The sequence below is a fragment of the Anarhichas minor genome, unplaced genomic scaffold (assembly GCF_050575085.1).
Source record: "Anarhichas minor isolate MPS153535 unplaced genomic scaffold, ASM5057508v1 ptg000074l, whole genome shotgun sequence".
Classification (NCBI taxonomy): domain Eukaryota; kingdom Metazoa; phylum Chordata; class Actinopteri; order Perciformes; family Anarhichadidae; genus Anarhichas; species Anarhichas minor.
Genome location: NW_027466520.1, coordinates 6,687,330 through 6,709,492, shown reverse-complemented (window position 1 = coordinate 6,709,492; position 22,163 = coordinate 6,687,330). Strand labels below are relative to the sequence as shown.

Sequence of the window (22,163 nt, the reverse complement as noted above, 5' to 3'; positions counted from 1 at the left end):
GGCTCGGCTCACAGGCACCGGCATAGTGCCCGATGCCTCAGCCCGTCGTTGCAGCATGACAAATTGTGAAAAGAAATAACTAGGAGAAAGAAGGGAGGGGGGGTGCATGGATGGAGGGAAATGATGAGGTATAGAGGGAGAAAAACGAACGAGTAATTGTTTCTACCACAGTGGACACGCGTCTCCACTTAATAGGACATCTTGCCTTTTTATCCTCTGACTGATGTGAATATGCAGGGTTGACACTTGAAACGGTTAAATTGGCATACTCAAGTGAAATTATATTAAATATGGCAATTCACAGACCCCGTAAACAGCCATTTGTTGGTTCCTATATGTGGGCACAAAGCCCCACCACACTTACATACTTCTATTTTCTGTTTTTGCCACCGTCCCACCCTAATTACAGATATTTTCATGCAATGTAGCCTATATTTGGAAGTGCTGGCAGCTGTATTTTAATACACTGTTCCTCACAGTGTGCACAGCAGAGCCTAGGAATAATCTCTGTGAGTGCCGTCTGTATTGCACCACCAATGTTCAGGTCGTTATTATATTAATTTATGCATGGGGGACTATAATTCTGTGGAGCCTGAATATATTAGGAGGTTGTTTTCATCTCCTGCAGTCATTATCAGCTGGCTATATGTTGGCTGCTATTTGTGCAGGAAGCAGTCAAAACTGGCCAATTATGTTTTTTTTCTGATGAGGACACTCAGGAAAACACTATTGATGAAGTACAGCTGAGGCTGATGAGAATTCCATTGGTTTTGCAAGTATTAGGTCATAAAACAAAGTATTTGACAAAATTGAGATCTGATGATTGCACTCCATGAAAAGTTAAGGGATCAACTCGGTTATTACTCTTCATCCACAGCTGGACACGAATGTACCGAATTTCATGGCAACCCATCCAACAGTTGTCGAGACATTTCAATCAAAACCACAAACTTCAACATCATGATGGCTAAATATAGGATACGTCGTCTGGGAACCATTAACATCTATAAAAACTATTGTCAATCCATTAGTTAGATGTTGACATTTCCACTGGATAAGAATAGCTTTTGACCTGTTGCTGGAGCTAGATGTGAGTCAGGGAATCATCAAAGTCAATAGGATTCATCCTCTGGGCACCATGGGTGTGTGTAATATATTTAATGGCAATCCATCCAATAGTTGTTGAGGTATTTCAGTCGGGAAAGTGGTGGACCGACTAACCAACCTTTCCATCCCATGTGTGGCTAAATAGACTTCCAAAAACATCCAGTATGATTATTTCATCTAAAAGCAGCTGTCCCGCAATTCTCAGCTGCATCCCCGTCTGTGATTGTTGCCACCTCTCACTCCCTAACACATTTCCCCTGCCTTAAGCAGCAACATTGCTAAAAGTAAATCTTTAATCTTGTACAATTTGTGCTGGTTTCCTGGTGACAACAGATCAAGAGATAAAGCAAATAGGATGCAGCAGCCAATAAGGCGGTTAGGAGGGTACCCTGCTTTATTTCAAATACTAATTGCCATTCAGTAGGGGTGAGGATCAGGCCACACAAGACAGCACACATTGTTCTACTGTCAGGATGACCCTGCTGATGTCAAGTCTGCCCCCATCTGCTACTGTGGCTCCAAGTGTCTTAACCCAAAAATAATGACTTCACTATTATGCATGCCATATTTTTGTCACTGCTTTAAAAACCGCCACGGTGTGCAATTTGTCAAAATCAAGTTGCTTCTTCAATTATCATCCAATGTCTTTCAGATGCTTTTCTTAAAGGTGGGGTAGGCAGTTTATTTTTGAAATCATTCTGAAAAAAAATTCTGAAAATGCAACCCTTATCGTGCAGCTTTCCTCCAGCTGTGACGCCACTCACACGAGACGAACGTGGGGATATGCACACGCTTCATACAGTAACCCGTACGGGTACTAGTAGTCCGTCATGTCAAACATCATCCCGATCGTGATTGTGATCCTGATGCCCTTATATGGTGGCCATTGAGAATTACCACCCTGTTTTCTTTGCAAACGTGTGGGCCTGTAAAGCCATTTGAGATGACATACTGCGATTCAAGATTTTCAGCGAGCTGCAATATCATCAGTTGGGGCTGCACAGCTCGGCTACAGTTAGCTGAAGGCTAACCTATTTGAGGGTTGGAGAGAAAATGTTGCTAATAGTTTACCCTTCTGCTAAACGTAGCCGTTAGCTGCCGCAAGCTAGCCGCACCCGTGAACCTTTAAGAAAATGAGAAATATTGCTCCTTTATTACCATTGCAGGACTGCTACTTTCATCCTGGCAGAGCAAAAACTACAAATAAACCGTTTTGTTTTGACAACTTTTCCTACCAAGTGCTCAAAAAATATAAAGCAGCTGCAGTTTCATCGAGCTGGCAGACGTTTTTTTACTCCCAATTTTCTCACTTTTTTCTCTCCCTGATCAGGAAGCCCTTTTGTTCTGTTGAGAGGCAGATGAGACAGCGGGGTAAAGGTTTGGCTCAGCCTCTCACAGTGAATATGAGTGGATGGGGAAACACAACTCGGTACGTTCCCTTCTGTTCTCCTGTGTCTGTGACACATTGGATGTGACATCGCCACCACTACCCAGGCTTGGTTTTGACCCGATAGGGAGCTGTCTCTTGTTGTTAACCATCAACCCACGGGGAAATGCATGCTTGGCTTTGGCCCTCCTCCGTCATCATATAGGAACATGCGCACAATGTTGCATGCAATTCGCTAAAGGAAAAATGTTGTTTGGGATTAGCCTGACTCTCAGAAACACTGGGGTAATGTTTTTGTCATCTGGAAACGATTAGTGTCATTGTTAGGCGAGGCTTTGAAACTGTAGCACGACACAGTGTAGGTGGTTTGCAGTTTACAAACAACGCAGCTGCAGACATATTATTATGCTCTCTTATTTCCAAAAATCCTAGTTGTGATGTCAGTGTTCCACAGCACATCCAACCAAATCAATTCTTCATAATGGCAATATCATGTTCACAATGCATTCTGGGCCCGATTGTCCTTTGTTGATGAATAAAAACCTCAGTCACATGATTTATCATCCACTTACACAAACAGCCCCAGCGCACTTATTTCCAATTGTGGCTCCTTCAATCATCCTTGGCTCCGCTCTGCATGCGCATGTGTTCATAAACAGATGATGATGTCTGAATTTGACAGCGCAATGTGTGCAACTTGCGTCACTGTCAGGCCAGAAAAGGCACTGATCTACCTGATAGGTCTGAAGAGGTGTGTTTCTGCAGGGTGGTGCTGTCCGTGTGGTGGAGGGGAATGATCTGCGTCTGCTTTTCAGAGCAAAATGGAGGCACCGTCTCGTGGGAAGAGAGGGAAGAGAGGGAGACGGGGATAAAAAAAACAGATTAAAAATGTAAAACATTATTTAGTCGAGCTGTTGGACGTGTGCGAGTACGTCAATACTCTTAATTCGGTTGAGCGTTGTATCTAAGTATATGGCACCATAACTGAAAATATGTGATTTTGATGGATACTCTAACAAGAGTGTGGATTTTCTGCTCTGTTCAGTCAGCTACACAGGATCAAAAAGCAGAATATATCAACAACAAAAAAAATTCTGAGTGATAAATAACTAATGTGAATATCTGTAGTGATGCTTATGTAAGCATCTAAAGGTTGATAGAGGTAGCTTTTGCTGCGGCTCTGTGCACACATTATTATGACAAAACTTGAGCCCCCAGACATGGAGAGTCTTAACAATCAGGCAGAGTTGGTAGGGGATGAAAATTGCAGGGACGCACACAAGAGAGCCAATGAAAACAATGACCACAATGACAGTAACTCGGTGGAAAATGTTGTGTGTGTGGGTGAAATATGCAATGCATGTGTATTAAAGTGAAAAAGTGCTGTTATCAGGTCAGGCCAGAACCACATTCACCAACAACAGCTGAGCTGCACAAACACCTCCCCTTGAGAATGCCTTTTTTCTGTAATTACTTTGCAGAGCGTGACGGGGAAGAAGATGGCCACTGTGCTTTTCTCCTGCTGTGTGAAAGCCTTACGCTCCTCTTCCTCCTGCTTTTAAATGGTTAAGAGCTCTCCAATTCTGCCTTCATCCACATTACTAATACACCCTTAATAGCTCCATGAAATCAGGGGCCATTTGTTACGCAACCCATTAAATTACTATTAGAGTTTACGTGAACAGCCATCAGTTGATGACGTTAGCAATGTATCATAATTATAGTAATTGTATGAATGGACAGGCGTCGCATTGGCAGATTGGTGTAATTCAGCTTTGTGTGTCCATAGGGACAAGAGGAGGTGATGTCTGTCTTTGTACAAAGCCAACACATGAAATGAAGACTTTATTTACAGAGTGAGAGGCAAACAGAGAATGGCTGGTGGGTCCAGGCCGCCGCCGCCACCTGTGGCTGCAATTACTGTGATAAATGAAGATCAGAACACTCAGGCTGAGCCGGCTGATCACTCATCTGGTGGTGAGTCATCAGCGGCTCCTACTGTCAACACCGGCCCATCACACGCAAGAGTTGGAGAGCGCATTGAGTGTGTGCATGCATCTGGATGTGTGTTTGTGTGCGTGCATGTGTGTGTGTTTGTGGGGGGGGGGGGCTTTCAAAGTGCTGATGGCAACTTTCCACTGTGGTCATCTCGCGTCCTCTGACAATGTGACTGGGTCTCTTCAGTGTTCCAGCTCTGCCGGCAGACACACGTGTCACACAAACATGTAGATGAAGACACAAGGCACGAGAAGGAGTGCCTCACTGATGCAGATGGTAATTTCTCCTTAGTACATTGTGTTCCCTGCATGCACTGCACCTCTGTGGACAAGGCGTTATCACATATGATACAGTTGTAATAACGGCAAAGAGGTTAATTAATGTCTTCGCATTAACCAAGTCGCTCTCTGTCATATTAATTAGGAAAGTTGCATTAGCACATCTTGATTATGTAAAACTAAAAAAGAAAAAAAGTATTATGTGTGTTTGATTCGAGTAGTTTCCATTAAGTGCAGCTTTCCAGTGCAAAAGCACTATAATAATACTATTTTTCTCGTGGAAACAATGTGTTTTTTATATCTCCAACAGACCAACACGTGTGGTTTAATTGATTGCATTGTCTCTGTCCCTATGGCAACTGGAAATCACATGAAGGAGATAATTACAGGGTGCTGCAAAATGTCTGAACATTCATGAGATTGTCTCTTTCTTACCTCATATTGATTTTGCAATTGCTTTTTGAGGGACCAGCTATACTAAGATTTAGCTGCTAAGTGCTCAGTGTTCTTAAATGTCGCTGGGGTAAAAGGCAGGGTTGAACTTAAAGGTGTTCTGCTGTGCAGGGAGCTACGATCAAAGGTTGTTGTTTCCCACGTAGCACCATAATGTAGCTCATCGTCCACCAATGTGGCCTGAAGTTAACCAGCTGGCAGCTGCTGATTCTTCTCGTCCTTTCCATCGCCATTTCCCCAGCCCCTAGATTCCCATCGTGACATTTCAGGCAGCATGCAACTGCAGTAAGAGATGTGGAGAGAAAATCTCCACTCGTGTTCAGCTTTTAATGTATAATCTTCTGCTGCAGTCACAGCTATACGTGATATGTTCATACCTCTGGCAGACACCATCTGTTTGATTTGAGAATATATTGAGACAGTGTGGTACACAACAAATTTACATTTAAAAAAATGAGTGAATTAAGAAAAGTCAGCGTTCCTCTGTCTTGGAGCTTCAGAAGATCCTTTTCTTCTTCCTTCAAAAATAACAAATGTTAAATTATCCCTATATGTAAATTCAGAGATCACAGTTAAAGCAACATATCGTCAAAATGCAGCTTTCAAGCTTGACCCCACAAAAACATGAATAATGGATACACGTGTATAACCCGCAACACAGTATCCAACTTTATGTGCTGCTTTATTAAAAATACATAGTGTTACATTACTAATCCCATCCGTGACCACATTTGTGGTGACCTCTCCTTCCCCTCTCTGCTGATCCCTTGATAACCTCTAAGAACTGCAAGCACTCAATTGATCGAAAAGGCAAAGTAGGATCTATGCAGTAAGCAATGGCCTCTGGCAGTTTGCTGTCTTACGTCTGCATGTTCCTCAGCAGTGGGGTGATTTTGGTTAAGAAGTGAACAGGATGAGGACGCATCAAACCGTATGAGATTATAAATGGAGCATGAGCAGCTGGATGTGGACTCAGGGGTCTCGAAAGCTTCCAAAAGGGTGTGCAAGAAAGTCTACATGATGTGTGACTGCTGAATGAAAAATACAAAACCCTCGCTTTTTTCCCAGTGTCTTATCTTATGACATCCTTCTTGGGAAATTGTTTAACTTAAGTCTATTTTGAGTTTGTTTCTATACACTTAGTTAGATGAGAATAATGCTACCACGCTCATATCTAAACGCTAAAGGACTGGCTAAGCAGGTTAGCTTAATTTAGCGCAAAGACTGGAAACAGCTACAGTAGCTGTAACATGTGACATAGTGAGCTAGCATTTGTCCAAGTATCTTTTTGATATACGTATGTCTCAAAAGAAATTGTTCAATGTTTTTTGTTGCCAATAGTTTAACGAGAATATCAACATTAGTCTCATCTGTGGCCAGCAGCCCGTTAGCTTAGCTTAGCATAATGACTGGAAACAGGGGGAAACAGCTACAGTAGCCTGGCTCTGTCTGAAAGTAACACAATCTGCCTACCAGCACCTCTGAAGCTCATTTAAGGACATATTGTCTGTTAAATCTGTAAAACCACAATTTGTGCATTTAAAAAAAAAAAAAAATGTATGGATTAAACAAACACAGTTTAGGCCCATATCTATATCTATTACTGTAATTTTCACCGTTTGTCTTTATGCTAAGCTAACTTAAGTGAACTGGTGATACCAATATCTTCTCATCTAACTCTTGGACAAAATGTTGAGCTATTCCTTTAAATTAGATACTTTCAAACTAGCATTCCACTAAAAAGCATTCCACTAAAAAGAGCAGGGACACGCTATCACTTATGCAAAAATACTTCAAAACAATTACCTTTCATTCCCCTGATGATACAAATATAATATTGTGCATGTTTATAGGTAATTTGATACAAAACTGGATAAATATTAAAGACATTTATAATACAGCTGAACTATTTAGTCTGTTTTTGATATTTCATCTTTACACCCAGCAACCAAATAGAGATATTACATTCTAATGTCTAGAAGTTATGAGCTATAAAATAGGGACCTCATGTTAATTGGCCCTGTGATTGGATTTGTCCTCTCAGATGCTGATCTCAGACTGCCGTCAGGGGCTTTTATCTCCACCTGCTATTCAGTGTGGATAAAGGAGCCTTTTATCTTGCCTGTTGATTTAATAATAAAATGACTGCAATGTCCGCTTGCAACCACACACATGCAAACACAGACGTGGGCAGATAATCCATATCTATGGCCCAAACAATGACGATATGTACGAAACACAACCAAATTGAGATAGCTAAACCAAATCAAAGAGATGTAATTTGGATATCTTATTGTCATTTTTTATTATTTATTCTAAGTTAATTACATTTGATCTCATGAGGTTCAGTCCCCAGCCCTCATCTTCTTAGATAGGACCATCTTTTTCTATGTGATGCATTAAAAGATAAATGTTATGAACACGCTTGTTGTAGAAATGCTGTAAAAGGTCATGCTTTCTCCGCAGACCTTGGCATTTTAAATCACATTTATTTTGACTATGTGGACGTTGTAGCTACTACTTTAGAAATTGGTGATGTTTTGTCTTTTTACATTTAGATATCCATACCTGGGTCACATCCAAACAAGTGTTGATGTACGTATATATTGATCTGAAGATTCTGAGCCATCACTGTTTGATCTACAGGAGAAGATCCTGCTGAGAATTTAAACACAATATGTGCTCTGCAGAGGAACAAGCAGTTGTAAGCTGCTTAGTGCTTAGCCTGTGATTCAGTACATTAAACCAAGTGCATGAGTCAGCTGCATCACAAATCTCATTTATTTTTCCATTTTCACTCGTTCACTTTTCTTCTCCTTAATCCCTGAAGATCTGAGACAAGAATAAATGAACATGTATTAAAATTTAAAACGAGCCAGTGGAAGCAATACGCTGGGCTTCACAGAAAAATAGGTATTTTCTTTAAAGGAGGGTTTTGAAAATGTTACAGATGATATATTATACGTAGACTTTATGACCAAAACTATGTGGACACCTAAAATAATACTTGTATGTGTTTTTTGTCCATCTCATTTCAAAACCACGGGGTTTCTACAAGATTTTCGAACCTGGCTGCAGAGATTTGCTCCCATTCAGTCATTCGAGCATTAGTGGTCCACACATTTTTGCCAGCATTGTGTAATGTAAAATGTTGCAATGCTAAGATGCATCTTTCACCATCATTTTTCAGACTTACCTTCATCATAAATACAAAGTTTTGTAATTTCTTCTTTGCAACAATAATGCACTTTCCTTTCCTCTTGCAGAAAGTAAGTCTTCAATGAGAAAATAGTTCAAGAGACTTACAATAATTTCTGCTTCGGGGACATGATACCATATCAAACAACCAATAAAATGTACCATGAAAATGACATAACACTGAGAGTTACGGCACTCATCGATCCAGGATTCTTACCTCCTTTTATTGCTCGTATAATTCTTGGCCTGCCTGCAGCCTCTGGATCAGTGATTAGTGATGACATGGGTGCTGCTTACCTGACCCATCCATCTACGTACGTCACCATTCAACATGACTCATGCCCCATTTTGTCGTGACTATCTGTCAGTTCTCCCTCCCTCATGCTCCTCCTCTGGCTCCCTCTCTCCCTCCCCTTCCTACCTCCCTGTGTCCCTGTCTCTCTCACGAACACATTTTTAAACACATTACCACACACACACACATAAACTCTCACCCCCCCCCCCCCCCCCCCCCCCCCCCCCGCTTTTCTTTATTTTATGACATTTTTTATGTAAGCTAAACAGAAAGCAATGGCATAACACTAAATTATAGAAAAAAGATGTACAGAGATGACAATGTGACAATTTTCAGAGAGATATAAGGTGGCTTGTTGTTAAGGCACAATAAGGCAGCATGACCTGATTACATATCCACTGTGCGTCTACCCTGTTCAGTATCTGGCATGACTTATCCTCTGCTGAGCTTCATTTTTGTATTCTATGGAGTCCCAGAAATAGCATATCACATTTTCAGTCTCCTCTGCAGTCTGCCAGGCTGCACTGTTGACAGCTGCTTGGTTGCTCAAATAGGATCCCCCAGGTCAGACCCACAGAAAACGAGTGAGAGAAAACGAGTGAGAGAATAAAAGACCGAGAAACAGGATGATAACAGTTGGTAGGGCGTAGATCTGTCTCAATTTATCATGTGCTCAGGTCGATTCATGATACCAAGAGGAGGAGTGCCAGAAATGAGGGCAGGCAGTACTTCAAATACCTCTTTAGTAACACATCTTTGTGTTGTTTGTTGGTATGAGGAGGAATGTCTCTGCCAAGGAAGAATCCAATCTAATGAGGCCATTTTGGGATGAAGTGGGGGATGAATCTACAAATCCTCTCCCGAATAGCACACTAGCTGGCTCAAACAATAACTTGAGTAACAGTGTCTCTCCTAGGATTTCCTACTGCCAGTGACTATTTACATGCATCAAATATTCAAGTTGTTGTCCTTATTTCGAAAAAGCAACTATATTCATAATAAGCTGTTTATATGGTTAATGAAAATTAATATTCCACTTATATTCCCTTTTACACGCAAAACAACCCCATACTGCATCCTCATCACCGGGGCCAGTGAATTCCATGTTGGCGCCGTTCTCGGCTGTGTGTGACAGGGGTTGATGCCCTAACATGTCGTTTATCATGTCAAAATATACAAAAATGTTGTGTTTTTCTTTTGGGCATGCATCTCTACTCCAGCTTACTATTGGCTAGTTGGTTTGTGTATAACGCACAGAGCTGATCGTAAACAGAAAAGAGGTTGTGTGTCGCAAAGTGCCGTAAAAAACCCTATTGAGACGCATCTAACAAATGTGCTGTATAGATGTCCAAAGAATGCTCCTAAAACCCCAATAATATCGGCATATTCCACATATCTTTCATCCTAATTCTGAAAATCTAAACGGAATATGATGTTTACATGAGCAACGTCAAATTCAAAATGTTGTCATATTCGGAATAATGGTGGTCTACTATAGTGTGCATGTAAACGTAGTCAGTGTGAAAGACCTGGAAGTTCTTCTTTCAGTGCATCCATGCATATTGAAAAATCACTTTCCCAGTGATCAGGCTACTCCAGCCATGAATCCCTGTGAATAGTGTTTGTCATCTTGAGTGAGTGATCTTTTGGTAATGTAGATGATAAGATACTTGCTAAGGTAGGCTGGACAGCATACTCCCTACAATAATACACCTAGAAATGGTAGGCTTTGTCAAGAGCCAATCATCTGCAGATGAGGGGCTTCTATACCTACAATGTAGCACAAGGGGTGCCCACTTTCCCCAATTATTTTTGTGATCACCATTAAAGCCTTTGGCTATTGCAGTATGAAAAAACTTTAATATTAAAGGTATGTTAATGTGTCAACAGGAGCATTTTGTCATTGTGCCTATTGCACACGGTCAGCAAGCCTCCCTCTGTAATGAGAGCAGCCTCCCTCCATGTGATATCAACCATCTCCTCATCGCCCATCTGTGCTCACAAAGGCGATGTACGAGGTTGCTTTGTGTGCCAGAGCTGACCAGCTCCATCTGGTAACAAGGCAGTAAAGATAATGGCCACCGGGAGAGGTAGGCCTTCAATAAGAGCTGAGGCTTGCACTGCTGATCGATGAGGTTTTCTGCTAGCTCTAAGGCAGAGTCGTGGGAACAATAACAAGTACAGTGTGCTGTGGTGGCCCTTCAGTGACTTGTAGTCAGCTTGAAGGGGGAGAATGCATACATGCTCCAAAGTTAATTTATTCAGACTCTTAACACAGTCTTTCCTGTGGCACCTTTATTTCAAACTTCAAACTTTATATGCTGAAGCTTTCTGGACCAAATTACTTGCACCGTGTGCATGACAATCCTGCTATTACCTAGTTCTTTACTCAGTATGATTCATGTCCTTCTTCTCATGACATTCGCTAAATTAAAATGCACCAGAGCACAGGGCTACATAATCTGTTTCGGCTTGGAATAGTGATGACATTTCTGGCTGTATTTTATTAACGTATATATTAAGCTACCAGCCTCCCTGACAAAGATGTTACACGTTCTTGCCAAGCCTGATTGAAACATTGCTATTTACACACCGGCTCCGTTATCTCACATCCTTTTTTCCTTTTCTTCTCACTCTCATTATCTGATTCTTGTCAACCTTTCTCCAGCACAAATGCAAAATTAGCTTAGCGACAGGTTTTATGTCATGGCAACTGTGTTTGCAGAGATAAATGTAATGGGTTGACCTGACTGCTCAAATCAATAGTCCGTGGTATCTGGCGACAAGGAATGTTTGAAGAACATGTTCCCTTCGACTACGATCAAAACAAAGTGCCCCAGCTCATGGTCTAATACACAGAGAGTACACATGTTGACGGGTATTTCAGGGAGCAATGCCGGTATGTCCCATGAGCTTCGTGATTAGTGCTAATTGTCAAATGTTAGCATGCTAACATGCTAAACTAAGATGGTGAACAGCATGTTAACATTGTTCTTGTGAGCATGCTCATGTTAGCATTTACCTCAAAGCTGTACTGTCAGTCTCAGAGAGCTGATAACATCGTTGCAGATTTTTAGTCTCGTTAATAGCTTATAAACAACAATGGGGCCCTAGGCCTGTGGGCTTTCATCCTTTTTCCTGCACTGCTTATTATTTCTTATCTCTTTTATGTTTGTGTATTTCTAATTAAATTGTGCAAATAAACATAAACTTAAAATACTATTTCACAGAGAGTAATGCGCTGCGTCAGGCTTTGGCTACACAGGCAGAGCTTATTAATAGATTCAATCCATTGTTGGTTTTGGTCTTTTGATGGGAATGTTGACAATGTGAAAAAATGTAGAATAGCACAAGACCTATTCTGTAAATCAAGCAGTTGCAATAAATCAAGACGTACTAAAAACCAGCTTCATTGGCAATCCCGTAAAACAGCTTGTCTTTTCTGTATTCTCATTTTATGGATTGTCAATATCAGTGACAGAACATCCAATGTTGAAGAGGATGGTTTTGATTTAAGTCTCTGTTTCACACATAGGGCTCCAGTGAATCCATATAAATCACCTTGCTCTCTGTCCTTTCTCATTCCCAGCATACTCCATCTTAAAACAGCACTGTTATGATGCAGATGATGATTCATTCTCTGTCAAATAATGGGTCGTGCTCCTTTGATGATCTGACCCCAGATCTAGCTGTAATTGCTGGTGTGTATCACATTGATGGCCCCGTGTGGGAGAGGAGTCATCGCATGTCATAACATCCTGCATCTTTTACCCTTTTCTCTCTGATGTCCAATTAGAAACCCCCTCAGGGATTGAATATGATAAATGCATGATACTGGACAGCTTGTCTTGTAGCTGACTAGTGACTCCACAAAAGCGGTTGAAGGACACGTTTATTCTTGGTCAATTTGATTCCCGTTTGCTGTTGTTTTGAGATTGATTTCATTCAGGCCCCTCGGTGGTGGTGGTGTATGCCTCAGTAGCCTTCCCGTGAGACAACTGAGGTGTAAAACAGAATATCATATTGATCCATTTTCCTTTTTCATGGCTTTGTACAAAGACTATAGTATAGTGATACTACTGTTTACTTCTGACACCAAATACAGCTAAGAATTATCTGTGTTGATCCAAGTTTACCCTGAACTGAAGGCAGAACACAAAACAAAAAGGCAGCATGAATTCATTCAAAGTCAGTGGTACGCGGCAGACTTTATCCGCGAAAGCACAAATTGAGTCATTTTTGCAATGAATAATTCACCTCTTCACCCAGAAAATTGAAACATAATAAGCTTCCAGTAGAAACTGTATCATGTTCCTGCATTTCTCTCCTCGCTACAGCTGGAATAATATCCCTCAGGTGTCAGCGACCTTTGTAACTGACTTATGAAAGCTGAACAAAACGTTTACGATAGGATCTTCCAGTGATGTGCTGAATGTCAGGCCTGGGTCGGAAATGATTAAACATGAAAAGAAATTGAAAAGATATATTGTTAAAGGGTAGTCTCCGGCGGTCAGCGTCGTCTAATCATCATAATGTGTGTGACGGAATAACTGGCTGCTGTCTTGTGTGTGAAATGTTCTCGTCAAATGCACTTGCATATCATTCACATCAATTTCACAGTTTTTTTTTTCTCAAGAAATCAAATGGCTGTGAGAGACAACAACATGAGTAAAGACGAAATGAACAGAGAGTTGATCATATTACAAAGTTGTGATATGATTTTGGTTGTAATCGGGCTGCAACTCATGATCTTTTTTTATAATTGATTAATCTGCCAATGAATTTCTTGATGAATCGAATAAATGCTTTGTCTATAAAATGTCAGAATAAAATGAAAAATGCCCCAGAGAATAGTTTGATGTCTTGTCAGTTTGTTTGTTTTTTGCTTGGCAGTCTAAACAACAGACAAAAACCTAAAGAAAATAGATGTTGAAAAATGGCTTATAAATTATTGCTTTTGAATTCTGTCAATCAATCAATTGATTAATTGACTCATTGTTGCAGCATTAGTGTATAAAAAAGAGTTACAAGCCATTTAGTTTAATGTAAAGCTATACATAATGAAGCACCTCAATTTCCCCTGTGGGAGGCAATGAAGGCTTATCTTATCTTCTCTTAAATTTCTAAATACATGAAAATGAGAGTGTCACTGAGTGTCAATGCTGTCACTTCAACATCAAAAATGAACGGTGGTCTTTGCAGGTAATGTTTGGCATCATTTGCACGCAGAGAGCGAGCAAAAGATGCGAGACGAAAATTCACCAATGAGGGGAATTAATTGTTTTTCGGGATTAGATCTCGAAATTGTTTGATTTTAGATTTTAGTGTGAAATTAATACAGAAACCCCTTCTTGAGCCAGCTGCTGGCCTCATAATCAAAATGATTTTTGATGAAGATTCATCTACACCATCACACTACAGCCTTTTCAGCAAATGAAACACTTTGATCAGCGTTGTTATTGTTCTGTCTCTACAGCAGCTAAAGCCTGCAGTGCTCTCTCACACTGCGAGAGTGTGATTTATGCAGCCACAGTTTGGTTCATTTTGCACCTCATAATATGAGTGACATCCTCCGTGCTCTCCATAACAGCGTGATGGATGCATCCCGACTTTAATACATGCTTTTGTCGCCGCTGCTCCGCGGTGGCAATAAACACAACACAGGTTCCTCTTGGGCTTTCAGTCTTTATCTCTCTCTCTCTCTCTATCTAGCTTTAAACTATTCCAGAGAATAGACAGGACTTTTAATAATACAGCATCCGTGGCAGCATGATGATTCATTTAGACATTTACATAATTGTAAATCTAATAAATTCTGCAGAACACTTATTTGTGAATCAGATCAGAGGAGATGTAACGCTGTAATGGGCTGACAGAAAAGGGCATTCTCATGAGAGGAGGCGTCTAGTCAGAAGCGTGGCATGTATTATAGAACAGCACGTACACACACTTGCACACACAAAGGCTGCCGTCATCGGGCCTCGCAGGCTGGTCTGTGGCAGAAGTCTAAAGGGGTTGAGTCACAGGCTAATCAAAACCAGAAATGGCCATGTGTAAGGTTAAAGGACCCGGGGCAAAACTGGATGTTTGTGTTCCAGATGGTCTTTGCGATGTTCTTCTAAGATAGAGAAGAAGAAGTTATATGCACATTTGTTTTCTTTAAATGTGGCAGCCTTTCTGTATAGACTTGGTACTTTGTACAGCCTAAATAAGGGTCGTCAGCATAACAAAGCAGAAATATTCACTCCATTAAACAGCTACAGACACACACGTTTACTCACGCATATGCTTGACTTGACTTAACGATGTCTATCCATGGTGAAAACTGAAGACATCTTCTCCACCTGTATACTCTCATATGAAGCCGCAGAGTTAGGCAAACAACACAGCTCGCTGTAATTCCAGATTTCCCTTGCTCACCTCATAATGTCACTGAGTCCGAGACATTTTAGGATGTGTCCTGCACCTGCTCATACAAAGTGCCACCTGTCAGATTCATTCCCACATATAGTAGTGATGGGAAAGTTATGCATTTAACTTGTGTTCCTCTGCTCCCTTGGGTGAAATGCCCAGCCTGCTTATCAGTGGGTTTAACTGTTTAACTAAACATCGAACAAAAAGTTCGGAAATTAGTGTTTGGTAGATTATTTCTCTGTTGTAACAATGCTTCTTGGCAATAAATGTTATACCGTTGGAAAGCCTGTTTATTTACCTTTCAAACGGTGCCCCAATTGTAAGGAACACGCATTTGTGGGATGAGCAGCACAGCTGAGTATGTGGGTTGCGCCCATGAAATATTTGCCAAATCTTCTCTGCCAATGCCAAACAGCTTATTCTGCTAGTAGTAGCTAGTAGTAGGCAGTATGAGCTAATGCCTGGGGAAACAAATCAATCTTCTCATCTGAATCTTGGCAGGAGAGCAAATAAGTGTATTTTCCAAAGTGTCAAACTATTCCTTTAATGTACAGTTGACTCAGATCTATACGAAAAGTGTCATCATGTAATATTTGCCCATATTTAACAGCCTTATAACAATCAGTGGTTCTTTAACAGTTGGACTGATATTAAATCACCTCTGTCTGCAGAGGTGGATCCTTCATGCCATCATGAAAAGCTTTACCAACAATGTTAGCCACAAGAATGCATGCATGCACCCAACATGCACATCAGTTGTCTTTGTGTTTATGCAGTCAAACACACAATGCAAACAAATGAGACACATTTTAAACGGACCCATCTGCTGCTCACACTCAATCATGCTAGTCAAAGTGTCAAGGTACGAGCTCGCTGGGAGACAAGTGAAAGTAATGGCAGACCAATCTGCAGTTCTCCCAAATGGTGTTCTGATTCGAAAATGCCTCAGAGAGAAATAATAAGCTTTACTGACTGTAGAGTTGTGAGGAGCTCTCACAGGCACAGCAAAAAAAATAAGGAGAATGAAAATTAACAGCTGCCGGAGCTTCAGGATCCAATTATGCTTCACATGGGCTGCTCTGAGGAGCTGATAATATCACAGTAAATGAATAATGTGTTAAAACTCATCATCTGCTATAATGGGAACAAGTTTGATCAGGGGTGTGGAGTGCTTCTTTAAAAAGTCAAGAAAACGGCTTTCTCTTTAATAATGAGCTTCCCACAGTCCATTTCAAATTCTATTTTTGGAGCAGTGATAAATAATTGCTCTGATTTTTTTGAGTATGAGGATTTCATTTTATTTTGAAGTGTGTCTTTTGAATCTTTCAATTAGTATCGGCTTAGTGTGCTTTGATTACAAAAAGGCTCATAAGTTGTGACACAGTAACTTTTGTAAGGACTGATGACAGTAAATTTCCATTGCTCATAGTTTTCTACTCAGTGTTATTAAGATTCAGTTAAATCATTTAATTACCTGTCTCTAATTCTGCAGCTTCTGGCTTTTGGTTGGCTGAGTACATCGCGGTGTGGGCATGGTTACTTTTAGAGTTGGATGTCTTGTGACTAAACACCTGATCTTTGTGTTTACTTTAATATGCTAAAGTCAAAGCATCACACTATGGTGAAATCTGTGTCTATATTACAACAAAAAGAAAAGCAACATTACAATATGCATCACATTGTATGGTCTTTATCATGTTCATGATTAATGTGTGTGACCAGATACATCTTTACACCTTGTGAACATTGACAGGGAAACAATTGGTATTTGGTCAGGGTGGAAGGGAATATATAAAACCAGAGAAGAAGCTCCTCTTTACGAAAGTAGGAGTCCTCCTCATCTCATACATATTTAAAAAGGCTCGATTTAGAACAAACTGCTGAGTTGGCCCGTTGATGTTTCATAGAGGAATGAGGCGCTATTTGGTTTTGGGCTCTGCATATATAAACAAAAGTGCAGGTATAGCTTGCCAACGGGGATGAGCTATTCTCAGAGCAATTTCTGCAGGTAGCATCGTGTTGGAAAAAGTTTGGCTTGGTCCTTGACAGCAGGGCAAACATTAACAGTGTGTTGTTAAAGTGGAAGTCTAACAGCTGATCCGCAGAATCCATAGGATTTACATTTAATTGCAACGTATGTTTGTAGATAGTAAGCACTGGTACTCTTTGTTAATAAGGAAATTGTCAGACATGTTTTATCTCATTGACTATGGTACACACGTCTATTCTCCCACCACCCACACACAAATTGCCTATTTAAGCCACCACTTTCCATTTATCCCACTTTGTTTGCTCCATGTCAGTGACAGCCCTGCTCTCACCTTCCCCACTCTCCAAATCCTTAAATTGCTATATAAGCCTGTCAGTCAGTGTACCAATAGAAGGGATGGTGGTTTGTCGTTTTCTGCTTTCCGGCTAATAAAACTGAGGTATAACTGCTTAATCAGTGTCAGATGGCCAAAGCCCCGGACGGAAGATAAATGAACCACACGTTCGTCGTTAAAGCCTGTTAGAGGACAGGCTGGGAAAGCAAAATACAGGCGATTAATAGAAAACACACCAAGGCTCTTATATTTATTTTACAATATGCTCACCAAAAAGCCAATGGGGGTGATAGAATTCCATTTTTAAAATATCTTAGTCTCGCTTTTTACTCATCTGTGCATAACCTCCTTGGAGTAGATGAAAAGATTTTTTTTTTTGCAAACAAAAATGTTGCAAATAAGACTAGATCAGCAATCTAGCAGGGGACAAACCCAACCCCTTTAACCATGAAAAGTACATATGTCATATAAAGTGCAATTAAGCTGATGCAAGTGAAAGATGGGAGGCAAAGGCTTTTATTTCCTTCATCACAGTATAATTACTTCAAATTGATAAATCAAATCTTCCTCCTAAAGTGGAGAGGATTTAATCTTGTGACCATAATGATCATGATGATGATGACTGGCCGACGCACATCCCTTTTCCCTCCTGAGAGATGACGAATGAGCGGGTCTAGGTGGGAAGCAGTCTTGGGGAGGAGGATGAGGAGGAGAACCCACAGTCTGTGACAGTGACAATTGCTTCTCTCCGCGGCTTTCCAACCCTGCTTCAGCTTCATCATCACCAGCATCATCATCATCATCATCATCATCGCCCTCAGCAACAGCCGCTTCAAGCCGCAGCAGTGGGGGCAGCGTCCATCGACAGCGTGGAGCACAAATAAGCAGCACGCATCTTCAAGAGGCGCTCGACTCGACGGGGAAGATGGGGAAATGGCAGTTGGCCAAATGTAAGGATCAAGAGATTAAACGAGGTCTTGATTTATGATACAAACCCGAGTTTATGCATCAATAGGAAATATTTAAACAACAAGAGGTAAGACGATATTGTGTTTTTCTTACTGCACACAGATTGCCTGCTATGCAAACGCCTCATAGGACCGTTCTTAAAAATGTCCATTGACAGCGATTTTTCGGAATCTGGGTTGGACGCTCTTTGCCAGTTTTAACCAAAATTAAACTACATTTTAATTGAACATGTATTTATCTAACTAAATTCTGATCCAAGAAGAAATTATGATTTTTGTTCGTAGTTTTCTGTCTCGGATTTCTGGAATTAATATTTGATCAAGCCATCGTTAAATTGGCTAGAAGTGCTCACAGCACTTTAAGTTTCTTTTCAGACTCGCAAAGATGAAATGTTTTTATATATTTTTTTATCATTATCCCTCGATCTGACGTTATATTACAATCGTTTATTATTAGATCAAGTTCTATTCATGTATGTTCCCAAAAGGAGGAGCAATTGTATATAAGTGGAGAGAAGGCAAATACGAGTATTTATCTGCCCCCTTGTGGTTTTATTCATGCGGTGTCTTCGGTGATTGACAAAATGAATGTAGTTCAATAATAAAATGGAAAATGTTTTTAAAATGTATTTGTTGCTGATATCTACAGGATTTTATTAAATATATACATACATATATTATCTGTTGATTTTATTATAATTTGGTAATCTCACCCTGAAACAAAATCCCGTTGCTGTTTTAAGGAAACATCCAAAATCTCTCATGACTGATCGGACCATCCAAACTATACAGCACGATCTAACCCTTTCACACAGTCCTTGTTCCAGGGTTTGATCATTTATGGTGTGCAACTCCATTCATCTCATAAGTGGCCCACATTCATGTATCGTCCCCTCTGTGGATTCCTGTTATGTAATTTCATCCCCATCAGACTGCATCAGCCTCAGAGTGTTTGCTGCTTGGCTTATTTGAGCTCACATGGGGTATTTATAGAAGTAACACAACACAAGTGTAAGCCTAGGCAGAGTAAAAGGTAAGTGAGATAGTGGTGATACAGTGAGTGCGTGCTTTATCTGTGTGCATGCATGCATGCATGCATGCGTTTGAGTGTGTGTGTGTGTGTGTGTGTGTGTGTGTGTGTGTGTGTGTGTGTGTGTGTGTGTGTGTGTGTGGGTGTGTGTGTGAGGGGTGGATACTAAGAAAACAATTTGTGAATTACATTTCTCTCTGTTTCTAAAAAAGCTTTGTTTTGACTGATTAGGGAAATTAAATCAGACCACAGGGCAACATGTATTTGATTATTAGTTCCAACACACTCTCATCCCAACGAGTCACATGCTAACCTTGCAATGATTTGTGTGTTATTTTCCAGACTACCCCATCTGAAAGCATAAGGAAACATGGATGTATCTTCATCCTCGCTGCAGTATGGATCAAAAAAGCGGGTAAAGATTCACCCAAACACAGTGACAGTGAAGTATGCCACTCACTTCCCCCAGCCTGGCGATGAAGGGTACGATGATGCACCCTCTTTTGAGGAGTTTGGCGCCTTCGCCGAGGCTAATGTGGGAAAGAGACTGGTGTCGGACACCAAAGGTAGCAGGACTTTGTTTGGAACCATGGAGACCCAGCCTAAGCAGCCAAGTGTGCAAAAAGACAAGGGGGTAGGGGGCCAGCTGGCCAGCTTCGGAGAGGCGAATGTGTTGGCCTCCAGGGTGACCTGGATGGCCTTGTTTGGGGCAGCAATGGCTCATGGTTGTGTGGCACTCATTACTCGTTTAGCAGCTGACCGCTCTAAAGTGCCCTCCCTCGAGATTCTCTTCATCCGCTCCGTGATCCAGGTGCTGTCCATCCTGGTGGTCTTCTACTACCACGAGGCCCCGTTTGGCCCTAAGGGCTACCGGCTGCGTCTCTTCTTCTACGGTGTGTGCAATGTAATCTCTATCACCTGCGCCTACACCTCTTTCGCTATAGTACCACCCAGTAACGGCACCATCATGTGGCGTGCCTCTACCACAGTCTTCAGTGCGGTACTGGCCTTCCTGTTGCTGGATGAGAGGCTGGGCTACACAGATGTGGTCACGGTGGTGGGAAGCGTGTTCGGTCTGTGCCTGGTCATGGTGCCGAATGTGGCAGACGAGGAGAAGTCCAGGCTGGGGTTTTGGAAGGAGGCCTTTGGCTACACAATGACAGTGATGGCTGGCTTGACCGCTGCCCTCTCCATGATCGTCTATAGAGCCATTAAGGAGCGGGTCAGCATGTGGACGGCACTCTTTACCTTCGGCTGGACGGGCACGGTGTGGGGTGCCTCCACCATGTTTATCATGCAGGAGCCCATCATTCCTCTGGATGGGGAGACCTGGGGCTATTTAATTGGGATCTGCATCTGCTCTACTGTGGCGTTCCTCGGAGTCTACTATGCTCTAAACAAGTTTCATCCAGCCTTAGTTAGTACAGTGCAGCACCTAGAGTTCGTGGTGGCCATGTTCCTCCAGCTCATTGTTCTGAGGATGATCCCGTCTGTCTACGACGTCATCGGAGGCCTGGTCATCATGATCAGCGTGTTCACCCTGACGGGAGTCAAGCTGTACAGGGTGAGCAGGGCCATTCGGCAGGATTATCAAGAGATCCTAGACTCACCCATCAAATGAGTTTTGATATGTCAGTCTATTTGTTTACAATGTTGCTTGGTTGTGCAATTTAAAGAATGTCTGGATCTTCATCTGATGATTTTGTATTGCTGTGTTGTTGGAAGGGTGCCAGTTGTGTAACTAATGTCTTAATATTTGTGTGTGAAATAAAAGACAAATGTAACATGGTGACATATGTCCCCCTGATAGTACTGCTTTAATGTCAAATTGTGTCGAAGACCAAAATGTCCAAAAAAGAAGAAAAAAAACGAGTCAGTTTAATTCATGTGATTTATTTTGCTCTAACATTTTGAACCATGTTGAATCTGGTCTTGTGAGTGGCGGTGTAAGATAACCATTTTAACGATACACACCTTTTATTGTAATAAGGTGTGGTGCATCCCTCTACTGTCACACTGCCACAGTTGTCTCACTGTGTAAATGTCAGCCCAGAAATCATTTATACTACATACAAGGAATGAAAGAATAAAAATAAATACCATCCATGTTTCATAAAATAACTGGTATTGCTTTTCTTAGCCTTAATCTGTTGCTTGCCAAGATGTGTAATTTCCTCAAACAAAATACTATAATAGAGGAAACAGCATAGGAACAGGGGTGGATATATGGTTTATGGAAGATCAATCCTTATTGTATGCACAAGCTTTCCCTTTCAGTGCTTTCTTTCTGCCTCTCACGTAAGTTCTTGCACCAGCAGCCGCTTGATATTTAACACTAGTGGTTACATCCCTGGGCGCTGCTTCTGTTTACTTTCAGACGCATATCAAACTAATGCCCAGAGGCAGGTGCACTGTATTGAATTAGTGCCCTTTAACAACATGAAACCATCAGATTTTTTTGTACTAATGGACACCAGTGCTGTTTCCTTTCTCTGTATAGAGAACCAAGCCCAGGCAGTCAGTCTCTGTGATTTCCCCACGGCAAAGCAACAGTGATGGAATGAGATAAAGACATAATGATGACGCAGAGCAGATGAAAGAGGCCATGTTGCGGTTCAAAACTGACACGACATGGATGTTTCACAAAGAGCCCAGCAGGTGGCATTCACAATCCACTACATCACTTAGTCAGAGTTAGATGTAGTGAAACA

At 41.3% G+C, this 22,163-nt stretch overlaps 1 protein-coding gene across 1 annotated transcript; it reads left to right on the top strand.

Annotated features, from left to right (window-relative positions):
* Positions 1-19,822: 19,822 nt before the first annotated feature.
* slc35g2b (solute carrier family 35 member G2b) lies at positions 19,823-21,073 on the top strand. Its single transcript, XM_076080149.1, has one exon. The coding sequence runs from the start codon at positions 19,823-19,825 to the stop codon at positions 21,071-21,073; it is 1,251 nt and encodes a 416-aa protein (XP_075936264.1).
* The last annotated feature ends 1,090 nt before the right edge of the window (positions 21,074-22,163 follow it).

Bases quoted from the DNA above. Each gene is read 5' to 3' on its own strand.
- slc35g2b (XM_076080149.1), top strand. From the start codon at position 19,823: ATGGATGTATCTTCATCCTCGCTGCAGTATGGATCAAAAAAGCGGGTA.